The 12,218-nt window shown below is 43.3% G+C and overlaps 1 protein-coding gene across 13 annotated transcripts in view; it reads right to left on the reverse strand.

Moving 5' to 3' along the window:
* The window catches only part of Wdr27 (WD repeat domain 27), a 114,694-nt gene that overhangs the window by 60,888 nt on the left and 41,588 nt on the right, over positions 1 to 12,218 (reverse strand). For 10 of the 13 annotated variants that reach the window (XR_004113738.1, XM_031354675.1, XM_031354674.1 and 7 more), the window contains 4 exons: positions 9,050 to 9,147; positions 7,333 to 7,422; positions 2,344 to 2,468; positions 723 to 856 (listed from right to left, as the gene is read on the reverse strand). The exons of 1 other annotated variant lie outside the window; for it this stretch is intronic. Coding sequence is in view for 11 of the 12 variants with exons in the window: in XM_031354675.1 (XP_031210535.1) it covers positions 723 to 856; positions 2,344 to 2,468; positions 7,333 to 7,422; positions 9,050 to 9,147 (447 nt within the window). In the remaining variant the exon portion in view is untranslated. Of the gene's footprint in view, positions 1 to 722; positions 857 to 2,343; positions 2,469 to 7,332; positions 7,423 to 9,049; positions 9,148 to 12,218 lie in introns of those variants that run through there. 2 more of the 13 variants (XM_031354673.1, XM_031354678.1) reach the window with 2 other exon arrangements.

Below are 12,218 nucleotides of genomic sequence, written 5' to 3' on the forward strand. Positions count from 1 at the left end.
TGAGCCTCTACATCTGTGTTAGTCAGGTACTGTCAGAGCCTCTCAGGAGATAGCTATATTTAGGCTGTGTGCCAGACATTTTAATATACAACCATATTTATACTAAAATGTTTATACAACCATATTTATACTAAAATGTTTTAGTTTAAGTATCAAAAATCTCTCATTATTATGAGATATTCTTCTAAGTAGCATATCATTGTTCACATTGAATTACAGAATGTGAATACCACTGTTTAACTATGTATTACATTTCCCTACATTATAGCAGCTACTTAACACACACTTGTTATTCATCTTTTCATCTGTCCATGGGGATACAGAGGCATAGGTAGGCATGCCCTCAGAACTTCTCTTACAAGGCAACACTAGCTCCTGCTCTTGTGGAGTGGCAAAGTGAAGGTCAGGGTAAAATCAATACACGAAAGGGAAGATTACAGAGAAATGTGTTACAGCCAGGGGAACTGCGAAGCCAAAAACTAAAACTCCCCATTGTAAAAGTTTGTTGGGTTTTGTTTTTTTGGTTTTTGGTTTTTGGGGTTTTTTTGTTTGTTTGTTTTGTTTTTGGGGGGATTTTTTGGTTTTGGTTTTTTGGTTTGGTTTGGTTTGGGTTTTTGGTTTAAGATTTTAAAGTTCATGTCTCTAGGAATGAAGAGGCAGGGCAGAATGGGAAAGTGGGCTGGCTCTTTGGGGTCAGAGCAGGAAGGCTCAAGGCCACCTACCTTCGTATGTCATCCCTACAGAGGTCAATGTGGTACTTCAGCAGACAAAATTCTGGGCCGGAAGACAGCAGTATGAAAGTATCCATGTAGTAGAATTGTGCAGATGTTACTGGCTTGGGAAAAGCATCTGGAGCCTGTGAGGCAGAACAGCTTGAGAACCCTGTAGCACACTAGTAGTCTCTCCCCAACACTACACACACACACACACACACACACACACACACACACACACACACACACACACCTTGTCCTCACCTTGAACATGTCTTGTCACAACCAACTCACAATGTTGATTTTACTTACTGACCACTGTCAAAGCTTATTTGAAGAAAAGTTGAAAATTTGGAGGTAAAGGAATTTCGAGACTGAATGTCACTATGTAACCCATACTGCCCCCAAACTGACTTAGAGGATCACCCATCCCACCTCAGCCTCCTTGGTCAGGGTTTACAGGCTTGTGTTACACAGGTGGCTCAGAAGACTGGAAAAGTGGGGGAAATGCAACATTGACTATCAAGGATAGTCAGCCACTGTTGAAGCGGAGAACATGATCTAAAACACAGTATAAGCAGCAGCGCTCTCTAAAGGAGAGTACAGACACCTCTGGACCCTAGGATAATCCACCAGTATTTAAAAGCACCTTTTCTTTTAATTTTAAAGGAAGATCAACTTTGTGTCTCATGCAATCAAGCCCACGCAGAGCCCAGCACTGATCCCTGTTGCAGGACTGTTTCTCTGATCCCTGTTCCTCTGGTGCTGTTGAGAACCTCCAATGGGGCACTGACCCTGCCCAGCCCGTCTGCCCTCTGCGCTCTCCAGAGGTGACCTACGAGAGAAGACCTGCCTATGGCTATTGATAATGCAATGCCTAGCCAACCACCCAGCATCTCAGCTTAGTATCCAGACCCTGCAGAGTGTGGGTCATAAGACCAAGTGAGCATGTGCAGCCCAGCCCAGCATCACCAGAGAGTATTGCATCCTTGGGTCTCTAGGCCAAGAAAAGGTCAAGCTTCAAAGTACAATTTCTATCACTACCATATACTGTTAAGTTTAAATATTATAAGTCAAATTATCCAGACTCGGCCTCTGTCTGACATTTCTGAAATGTTCACAATTGGTAAGGTCATAATTCATGAGTGGAAGCAAGGTTTCTTAGCATCCTCTCTTCTTTCCACCTTAGTAGTGAGAGTTCCATGCCCTGTCTCTCCTTTCTCACTCTACAACCTTACAACATTCCTTTAAGCCAGTCACTACGCTCCTTCATAGTATCCACCAGACCTTCATTATTATCTCTGCGATATAACAAGGAACTAACGTAAAATTAGCTGTGCTTTACTGTGGGTATTTTGCCATTTTCACATCATAACAAATGTAAATATATATTCAATGTATGTCAATATACATATCACACACCAAGAGTGTGTTACTATGTGTTAGATATGTGAATGAATGGAAGAAACGGCCCCACCATCGTGTATCTGTAGTAAAACAGATCCTCATTATATCTGTTGCTGGTCTCCCCCAAAGAGAGACAGACAGCTGTGACTGTCCATAGCTCAGGGTCACTAAGAACTTTGTCTGATGTCACTGACCACCATGACACAGGTGCTCACATACATATTACCAAAAGCAGCATGAGTTCTGTCCTGTGAACTGACCACACCCTCAGTGTCCGGTCTCGGCCTGTAGACAGCAGCCACCTCTTGTCATGGCTCCAGCAGACAGTGCTCACAGCTCCATCATGCCCTAGGTATTCAGGATAAAGGGAAACCAAGTAGAATGTCTGCCTGTATAAGAATAGGCCAGAGCTGCTTCTTCTCAAGGAACAAGGGGAGCAGTTTCTTGCTGCCAGCCTAAATGACCAATCCCAGCATCGGATAACCTTGCATTAAAGGTGTTTTTAAAAGAAAATTCAGGTTTTCTTCTTTCCTTGCCCCTGCTCCTAGAATGACGACTCTGAAACTAATTATTATTAAATACCTAGGCCATAAGTTTGGCTCATTTCCTGACTAGCTCATAACTTATTTAACCATTTATCTATTCTGTCTACCATTTAATTAGTTACCCCACCCTCTCTGGGTCCCAGCCTGCTTCTTCCTCATGTCTCCTCAGAGTCTCTCTCAGCATTTCCCTGAGTTCATTTACCTGCTGGTTTATATCTGTCTTACTATTTCCCAGAATCCTCTCTCTCCCTACTGTGTTTTGCCTCCTATTTCTCGACTCAGCTCACTGGATATTAGCTTTTTTATTGCCAGGTGGTGCTTATAAAAGATTCTCTCTATATAAAGGCCTACTGGTGAGGCTTGTAGAGGAAGCCTTTCTAAAATCTTACATTTCTTAAAATTCTGACTTCATTGCCCAGGTCGGAGGAAGTTCTAATACCACAATATAAGAATCAGGACAGAGATCTCTAGAGCCTCTGATAATCTATCAGCATAAATAAACCTGTTCTTTTAGTTTTAAAGGGAGAAAACAGAAGAACTCACAAAGGATGCTTGGGCATGCTCTGATCATCTGCTCTGGGCAATGGCTGCTTTGGATGCTGGCTTATACAGGTACCAGCACACCAGTGGACAACACTAGCTAGGAAACCCACAGGCAGGTAGGACTGACCTTCAGTTATGTAGTCCCTGCTCCTCAATCTCTTTCTGACAAGGAACATGCTGTCTTCCAATCTCACCTTTGCCCTTACAGTCTCTACAAAGCAAACTTGAAACCACAGCTACCTGAGTTTTCTGAGAGACCCAAGAGCCCAAGGATTCATAGAAGCAGAAACTTGGGAGACAGCATCATGGGCTCTTTCCTGGGCGAGCCAGTGGAAATAGGTAGATAGGGAAACTGGAGGCTGTATGGTGTCAGGCAAACACAGAACATCAGTGACCCAAGACACGCTGAACCATCACATTCCACCCCAGGGTGTCCTGTGGTAAACTCTGCAGCATAAGGAACCACAACTTTGACAAGAACTAACAGGAACCTCCCTCGCAGGCTGCTCTCTGCATGGTAATTTGCACACTGCAATTGAAAGTGCATTCAGTGAATCAGTATCACCAGAGCACACTGGCCAGAAAGCCACCAACATAGAAATGAAAGCCAGAAAGGACTGTGAGTAGGATGCCACTCTGAAATGCGACCTCAAAACAGAGCAAAGTTACCAAGCAGAAAAATTATGCCAAATGGCTTTGCTGCCCTCTGGTGTCAAGTTCTGGCATTTTTCACAAAAGCACAAAGGACCTCTCAAATGCGCAAAGAACATTTACTCACTCCTGTGGAAACAACATGGAGCACTGTGAAAATCTGTGTGGAAGTTCTGAAAAATCTGGAAAAAAATACCACATAATCCAGCTATAGCATCCACAGCCTAAGGACTCTATATCCTACTGCAGAGACACTTGCTCATCCATGTTCAGTATTGGCTCTATTCATAATAGTCAGAATATGGAAACAGCCTAGGTGTCTATCAACTGATCGACGTACAATGAAGACATGTTTATTTAACAGAATATTATTCATCCCTTAAGAAAAGTAAAATTATGAAATCCCTGGGTAAATGGATATGGATGGAAACAACCATCCTGAGTGTGGTAACCCAGACTCAGAAACACCAACTTCCCTTTTTTTCTCTAATTCGTGAAGATAATGTTTGACTCTTCCAATATGTGTGTTTCATCTGGAATTCCTATGGAAGTTAGGAAATTAGTAAGGGGATGTGGGTGGGGCTTTCAAGGGAAAGAGAGCAAATGAAATGGTATAATGAGCCCAGCAGTGGTGGCGCACACCTTTAACCCCAGCACTTGGGAGGCAGAGGCAGGCAGATTTCTGAGTTTGAGGCCAGCCTGGTCTACAGAGTGAGTTCCAGGACAGCCAGGGCTACACAGAGAAACCCTGTCTCGAAAAAACAAAAAAAAGGAAAAAGAAAAAGAGAAACTGGTCTAAAGAGGTGAAGGGCAGTAACAGGACGGGAAGGTTAACGGGGTAGGTGCTGGGAGCACGGAGTGCAGGAGGGAACATAAGGGTGGCTAACACTGAAGAACTACTGAAAAGACCACATGGAAGCCTACAACTGTAAAAGTAAGTGGACTTAAAATGTACACTACACATATAAGAATTTAAATGGAGTTACTCTATAGTGAGGTGACAAAGCCCTACTAGATTCCATAGGCTAACAAACGAAAAGCCCAGAGTCCAGAATGGTTACCATTTTTGGACTTACTGGACACTGGGGTCTCACAGAACCCAAAATATTACAAGCTATTGCCAATGTCATTGGCTACCATGTAGAAACTGATGGTAAGACCCTATTAATAAGGATGCCACATACTTGGGTCACAGAATATAAAGAAATGAAGCTAATTAACACCTGAAGTTTCATCCTTACTGGCTGGCTTTCACAGTACTGGGAGGTGCTGTGCATACTACCACAGAGAAGTATCATAAATTGTACCTGGCTGCAAACTCTGAATGCTGCAGTGTTTGCCTTACATGGTCATTGTAGTAGTGGTATGAATATAATAGTGATAAACTATATTCTGACTGGATTTAAGGCCCATCCACAAATTGAAACTCATACCAGGCACCAATATCAGCTAAGAACCTGCGGCTGGCAGACATAGGTCCTAGAGAACACAGTACTGGCACTCTGCTGAACGGCCACAGTGTTATACTGACTCCTGATGACCTAATCTTATAGCCATAGATTAATGCGCCCCTCAACCTTCATCACATTCACTGCTGTCCTCAACAGGCAGTGATTAACACAGAGACCTACAACTGGTGAAGGTGCAAACGCAGTAAGAAACTGAAGTGCTCAATCTGAATGGGACATCTATATCCAGCTATAGTACTCCCTCCCAAGGCTCAGGAGAAGAAACAGAATGGCTAAAGAGGCCAGAGATGGCAGAACAAGAAAACTCTGTTTTCCAGATACAGCAGGCAGTTGGCATATAAATACACAGCAGTTCTGGCAGCATGAATAAGACTTGTGCAAGCTCAAACCAGACAAAATCCTAATATGGAGAGGATAAGTATGCGTGAAGAGCTATTGGCAACTGACAGTACCCAAGAGAGAAAGAGTCTGCTTTCTTTAAGGGCCTGGCCCTGGTATATCAAACTCCAGTGAAGGTCAGACATACACAAGTTCATGGATAACACAAATTGGAATTGATGGGTTTAAAAAACAAACAAACAAAGGAAAAAAAGAACACAAAGCTGGGTGGGTAAGAAAGGGTTGAATATGTGAAGAGTTGGGGTGGAAATATGATCAAATATATTTTACAAAATTCTAAACGGGTTAATTAAAAACAAGTAAATAAGCAACACTGACAAATGTCTCAAGCAGTCACCAAGCTTGCAGTCAAGGCCACAGGGAAACAGCACTGTGACTGCACCAGCAGAGAGCACCTGTGACACTGGCACTGGGTCACATCTACCCTGGGGACAGGGCACGTCTGAGCATCCTGACAACATGCTTGCTTAGTACCTGCCCTGCACAATCCTACCTCCTGGCTTCTCAAGTGACTTTTCTATCAGCTATGTAATAACACCCCACACTTCTCAGATGACAAACAGGGATGTTTAGATCCACCTCAACCCCTAACCTCGGATGCAGAGGCTCACACAAAGGAGCAGGTGAGGCAATCCCACCATAGTTCAGGTTTCCCAAGAAGTGGATGACCCACTCAGAGCTGGGATACTCCCCTCATCATCCATCTTCCACTCAGTATACCATAAGCTGTCATTCTAGACTGCACAACCTTCAATCTGAAAGCCAGCACAAGCAATGGATGAGGCAGAATTATATAGAGATGCTTTATATGATCAGTCACAGCCTGGCCCTTCAATATACCACAGAAGGTTGGGAACTGATATTCCATACTCATACCCCATTATAAGACCATCATGGATGACTATAGACCTACTGTGGGCATTCCCCTTTCTCTTTCAAACCACCCCACATACTGCAAGGACCCTGATGCAGACTAGACAGTTCAATAACGTTAGGCCAGGGACCTAACATGCATGGGTCACAGTGTACCTCTGATTGTAAGTATGACCTTACCTGGTCCTGACCCATTCACCTTCCTAGTACTTCATGGACACCCATGCCTGTGCCTCTAGGCAATTTAAGAGTGTCTGTCCACTGCTACCCAAGAGGGTATATAAGGCAAACAGACATAAGTCAAAGGATTTTTGTATGTATTTGTATTCAGTAAAAATACCTAGCAAGTACATGTTTCTAAAGCAGCTCCAGAATCTTACTTAAAAGATAAGAATTGTTGGCTGTAAAACTAAGGAAAATTGTACATCAGTTAGGAAGTTACCACAGTAGCAACTTAACATGGCTGCTCTTATTTTTAAAAGGTGTTGAGCTGCTTAATGTATGAAAACATCCATTAAAAAACCTACTAAATTTCAAAACATACTTCAATAAAACCTTTTTATTAAATTAAACATATTTCAGCTATGTAGGAGTGGCCTTCTTTTACTGACCAAAACTGTTCAAATGTTTTTGCCCATGAAGGCCCTGACCATAGCTGGCTGCCTTGTCTTACTGAGCTCATGCACTGGAGAGAACACCCCATTCCTTCCCATCCCTCAAAAGCAAGGAAACCTGAAAAGGCAGCCGGTGCTCCAGAAAGGCTGGCGTCAAAGACCAGGGACAGGTGGTTACCTAAGCCACAGGCCAGCTGCTGTCCATCCCCTGTGTAAAAAATAAACAGCGCTATAAAGTCATAACATGGGAAGCCCACTGGCCAACTGACAGTGTAGAGAACATTTAGATGAATAGTCATTTTTTTTGAGTAGAGAAGAATACAGCGCATAACAAAGCACACTAGCCTTTCTCATGCCCTCCTTCCCAAGGAGTGTGCCAGGCCCTGAACCAACCCTTCATCAGGACCATCACACCATCCTCCCCAAACCTCACAGAGCAGCTGTCACTGGCACCATCACAGCCTTCTGCTCATAGAAGAAAAAACAAAAGGGACAAGGCCCAGGCTACATGCTGCTGCACAGTGGCAGCACTTTCCCAACAGCTGAAGTTGGGGGATCTTCACCAAATGTCCAACTTCATAGACGGAAACAGCAAATACCAAAATACCCATGACAAGCACTGCATATTAGATTTTCAAAAGGCATTTGTCTAGAATTATCTGAAAAGCAGAGTTCTATTAGCCAGAGTCATACATTTTAACTTAACTTTTAGGTAACCCACCAAAAACACTTTTAAAAAGGTGAAGGACAGCCTGGCAACCTGAAATGGCCTTCATGAAGTCACAGGTACACACAAGCAACCACCTCACTCCCTTCAGACATGATAGGAAGAAAAGTGTGAGAGCCCACAAGGAGCTTCAGGAAGGCAGGCAGGGAGATGTATTTGAGAACATAGCAGCACCAGGGAAGTCAAGAGCTCATCTTCTTTGTGAGACATGGTCCATTGGAGGAAGGGACATGACTCACAGGCCAGTGTCAAGACCACCTTGTGATGGCCCTGCGGTCAGATCTCTAGGATCTGTCTGTGAAGAGGTCATCACAGAAAATGTGTGTGAGTCATCCTGGTAGTGCTGCAGGACAGAAGTACCCTATGATAGCCCTCATCAGGTGCAACTGCAGTCTCACTCCACTCCAGACCCAAGCCATGCTAGGGAGCATCAGTACCAACCTCATAGCTTATTTTGGTTGTCAACTTGACTACATCTGGAATTAACTAAAACCCAAGCAGATGGGCACACCTGTGCAAGTTTTCTTTACTGGATCATTTGAGATAGGAACATCTGCCCTAAATCTAGGTCACACCTGGTGGCAGCCCACATAAAAGGACATGAAAAAAGGAAACTTTGCCTTTTTGCCCTCAATGTTGCTGTCAACTTTATCTATCCTGCTGCTGAAGCAGTCCTTCACTAGTATTAGAGCCTACTTCCTCAGGATCACACCACAGCCTGAAGACCAGCTGGGACATCCAGCTTCATGGACTCAGCAACTACTGGCCTTTCAGTCGGGAGACAGACATGGTTGGACTAGCTGGACCACAGTTTCTAAGCCACTCAAGTCATTCATATATATATATATATATATATATATATATATATATATATTAGATTTTCAAAAGGCATTTGTCTAGAATTATCTGAAAAGCAGAGTTCTGTGAGCCAGAGTCATACATTTTAACTTTTAGGTAACCCACCAAAAACACTTTTATATATTCATTATATCAGTTCGGTCCCTCTAGAGAATCCTGATCACATCAATCAAGATTCATACTGGTACAGTAGGCAGAATCCAGCTGCAGGTAAGAAGAACAAACAGTTCTAAGAAGAGGTTTGGCTTACCTGAGAACTGCAGACACCTCACAGCAACAGGTTCCTGGGCTACAGCAACCTGTCTGATGAGGTTTCTGGGTAGGAAGCTCTCCAGAGAGTACTCTTTACTTTAAGAAAAAGTCATAGTAAAAGCCAAGAGATAATTTCAACATTAGAAATAAACCACAAATTAAGTATATTTCCCTTTACATATCATTTTATATAATTAAAACAAAACCTATCTAAACTTATAGTCACAATCATGAATAACTCTTTAAAACAAATTTATATTTTGTATGGTCAAAAAGACATGTATCTTTTTGGGTTTGTGTGCAAACATGTACTCATGTATGCATGTGCATAAGGAGGTCAGAGGTCAACCTTAGATGACATTCTTCAGTGAATCTCCAGGATCCTCCTGACTCCTTTCCTCAATAATGTGCTATGGGCATAAATTCCCAGCTTTTATGTGGGTGCTAAGGATTCAATTTGGGCCCCCTTATTTGTATAGCAAGCACTCTTAACCACTAAGCCGTCTTCCAAGGCCCTGGTTCCACGCAGCTATGGGTTGGTATTATAATACTAAACTATAGGTACTTTTCAACTTACAGTGGAGTCATGATGGGATAGGAATATGTTCTTCTAGTTGGGCTGCCTTGTCTGGCCTCAATGGAAGAGAATATGCCTAGGCCCACAGAGACTTGATGTGCCAGGATGGGGAAATACCCAGGGGGGCCCACCTGCTCTGAGGTAAAGGGGAAAGGGGGCAGTGAGCAGGATATAAAGTGAATAAATAAAAATTAATTAATCTAAAAATCATAAGTTGAAAAAACCCTAAGCTAGGAATGGCCTTTGCACACCTAACTAGAGATCTGCAGGGCTCAATCTAGCCTTGTATGAACATACCCAGACATTCCCACAAGCTCAGCTCAGGCACAAAGACCTGATACAAAGCTTGTTCCATGACAGGCATTGAATACCCCTGTAATGTACTGAACATCTGCATCCAAAGCACAGCAGTGACAATGCCAGGCTGAGTACGGGCTGTCCCTCGGTGACTCACTGGGAGCTGCACTTCAAGTTATGGCTCAGAATCCCAGGAAGGAATCACACTCACACCATTTACTCAGAAAACATGCAAGTCCAAAACAGGAGTGGGTTATATGGAATGTGTATTGCTTTTTTGTACCCATAAAGATGAAAATTTATAAATTACACCTAAGTTGGGAATGATTGTATTCAGATAATCTACATTCAATTAATAGTTATCATGAAAGAATCACATTCTAAGAGGAATGCGATTTGACAAGTTTGACAAGAGAAGGGCATGGATGCTTACAGAGAGGGTGCTCAAAGAGTGGACAGCACCAGTCTCCCAGGGCCATGCAGACAGAGCCAAGTTTACCAGGGGTCTCAGCAGCCTGAAGCCTGAGGACTCACCCTACCAGGAAGGCCCATTTTCCTCAAGCAACACGTTGATCCTGGCATTCCTCTCTCTTCTGGGCTCTCACACTCTAAAGGGGACTTGCCTGCTATAGGGCTATGGCAGAATCAATCACTAGGCATGGTGGGGGCACATCTACTTGGCTGCCTAGAGGCTATTCTCATTCAGCAGAAGCTGGTGACACTGGCCCACCTCCAGCAGGTGACCATTACTCTTCCCACTCCACACCTGTTGTCATCTTAAAACTGCTTCCTGAGAAAATACCATTTTAAGCACTAAAAATACCATTTCCTAAACCTTAAGGACCTTTAAGAGTCATGTATTCTTGCTTCCTCTTCCCACAGAGCCAAAATTATACAAAAGGAAGATTTCTCATATTAAGCAGGATTGCCATAGTAGAAACCAGCCCAGTATAAACAAGGCTGCTAAGTTTAGGAAAAATGTCAATATGGATGGTTAAAATCATATCTAGAATATCAAAGACACATTTAAAATGCTATTAATATATTCTTCGTAACAGCAGAAAGTACATTTTAAAAAAACTCAGTGTACTGATGACAGCTTAATACAAGTTAATGTGATTTACAATGTCATTCCAAACTAAGACTACAATTCACAAAACAAAACAGTAAATACTACCAAGACAGTGAGGACAAGAAATCCTTGAGCCACTGTTTGAGATTTAAGTCACGACAGCTACAGTGGAACACAGAATAGAGATACCACAAAACCTGAAATGAAAACTTTCTAATGATCCGGTCTCACTCTGGGTACAGACTCAGAAGAAATAATCATTGCCAAAGAGACTCCTGCTTGTCTGCGTTCACTGATGCACTGTTCACTTGAGCTAAAGTACAGAATTGGCTGAGGTACCCATTAACATATGAGTGAAATGTGGTATCTATGCATAGTGAAAAACTACTCAGACATGGGCTAGAAAGATAACTCAGCAGTTAAGAACATTTGCTCTTCTCTCCGGGGACCCATTTTAAAACCTAACATCTACATTAGACAGCTCACAAGGGCCTATAACTTCAATGGAATGGTCTGGCGCCCTCTGCTGGCCTCTGTGGACAGCCACATGCACTCACAGACACAGTCACTAAATGTAAATCATTAAAAAAAAAATTGGTGGGTGTGACTGGAAAGAATCCCATGAGGGGGCATTTTCTCTCCCGTGAGTGAGTTTATAAGACGGGAGCAGCCAGCCTGGAGGCACAGGCCCCAGGAATCGCAGGGGAGTTGCAGGGTGGCAGGGACAGGATCCTCTCAGCTTCCGAGTGACAGAGGTGGATCAGTGACTTTCTCTGCCCCTTCCCTGCAAGTGGAGGGCCAACCTCCAGGGAGCACCTTAACCCAGAGACTCGGATGAGAGCCGCCATTTTCCCTCTGGTGAGTTTCTAAGATGGGAGCAACCAGCCGGGAGGCACAGGCCCCACGAGTCTCAGGGGACTTACAGGGCAGCAGGGACAGGACAAGCTCTAGTCAGAGACACTAAGAACATCTAACACCAAAAATCAAGGGATGGCGAAAGGCAAACGCAAGAATCCTATCAACAGAAACCAAGACTACTTGGCTTCATCAGAACCTAATACTCCCACTGCAGCAAGTCCTGGATATCTCAAAACACCGGAAAAGCAAGATTTGGATCTAAAATCATATCTCATGATGGTCCTAGAGGAATTAAAGAAGGACATGAATAACTCAAAGAAATACAGGAGAACACAGGTAAAGAGGTACAAGCCCTTAAAGAGG

This window comes from Mastomys coucha, unplaced genomic scaffold (assembly GCF_008632895.1).
Source record: "Mastomys coucha isolate ucsf_1 unplaced genomic scaffold, UCSF_Mcou_1 pScaffold5, whole genome shotgun sequence".
Taxonomy (NCBI): domain Eukaryota; kingdom Metazoa; phylum Chordata; class Mammalia; order Rodentia; family Muridae; genus Mastomys; species Mastomys coucha.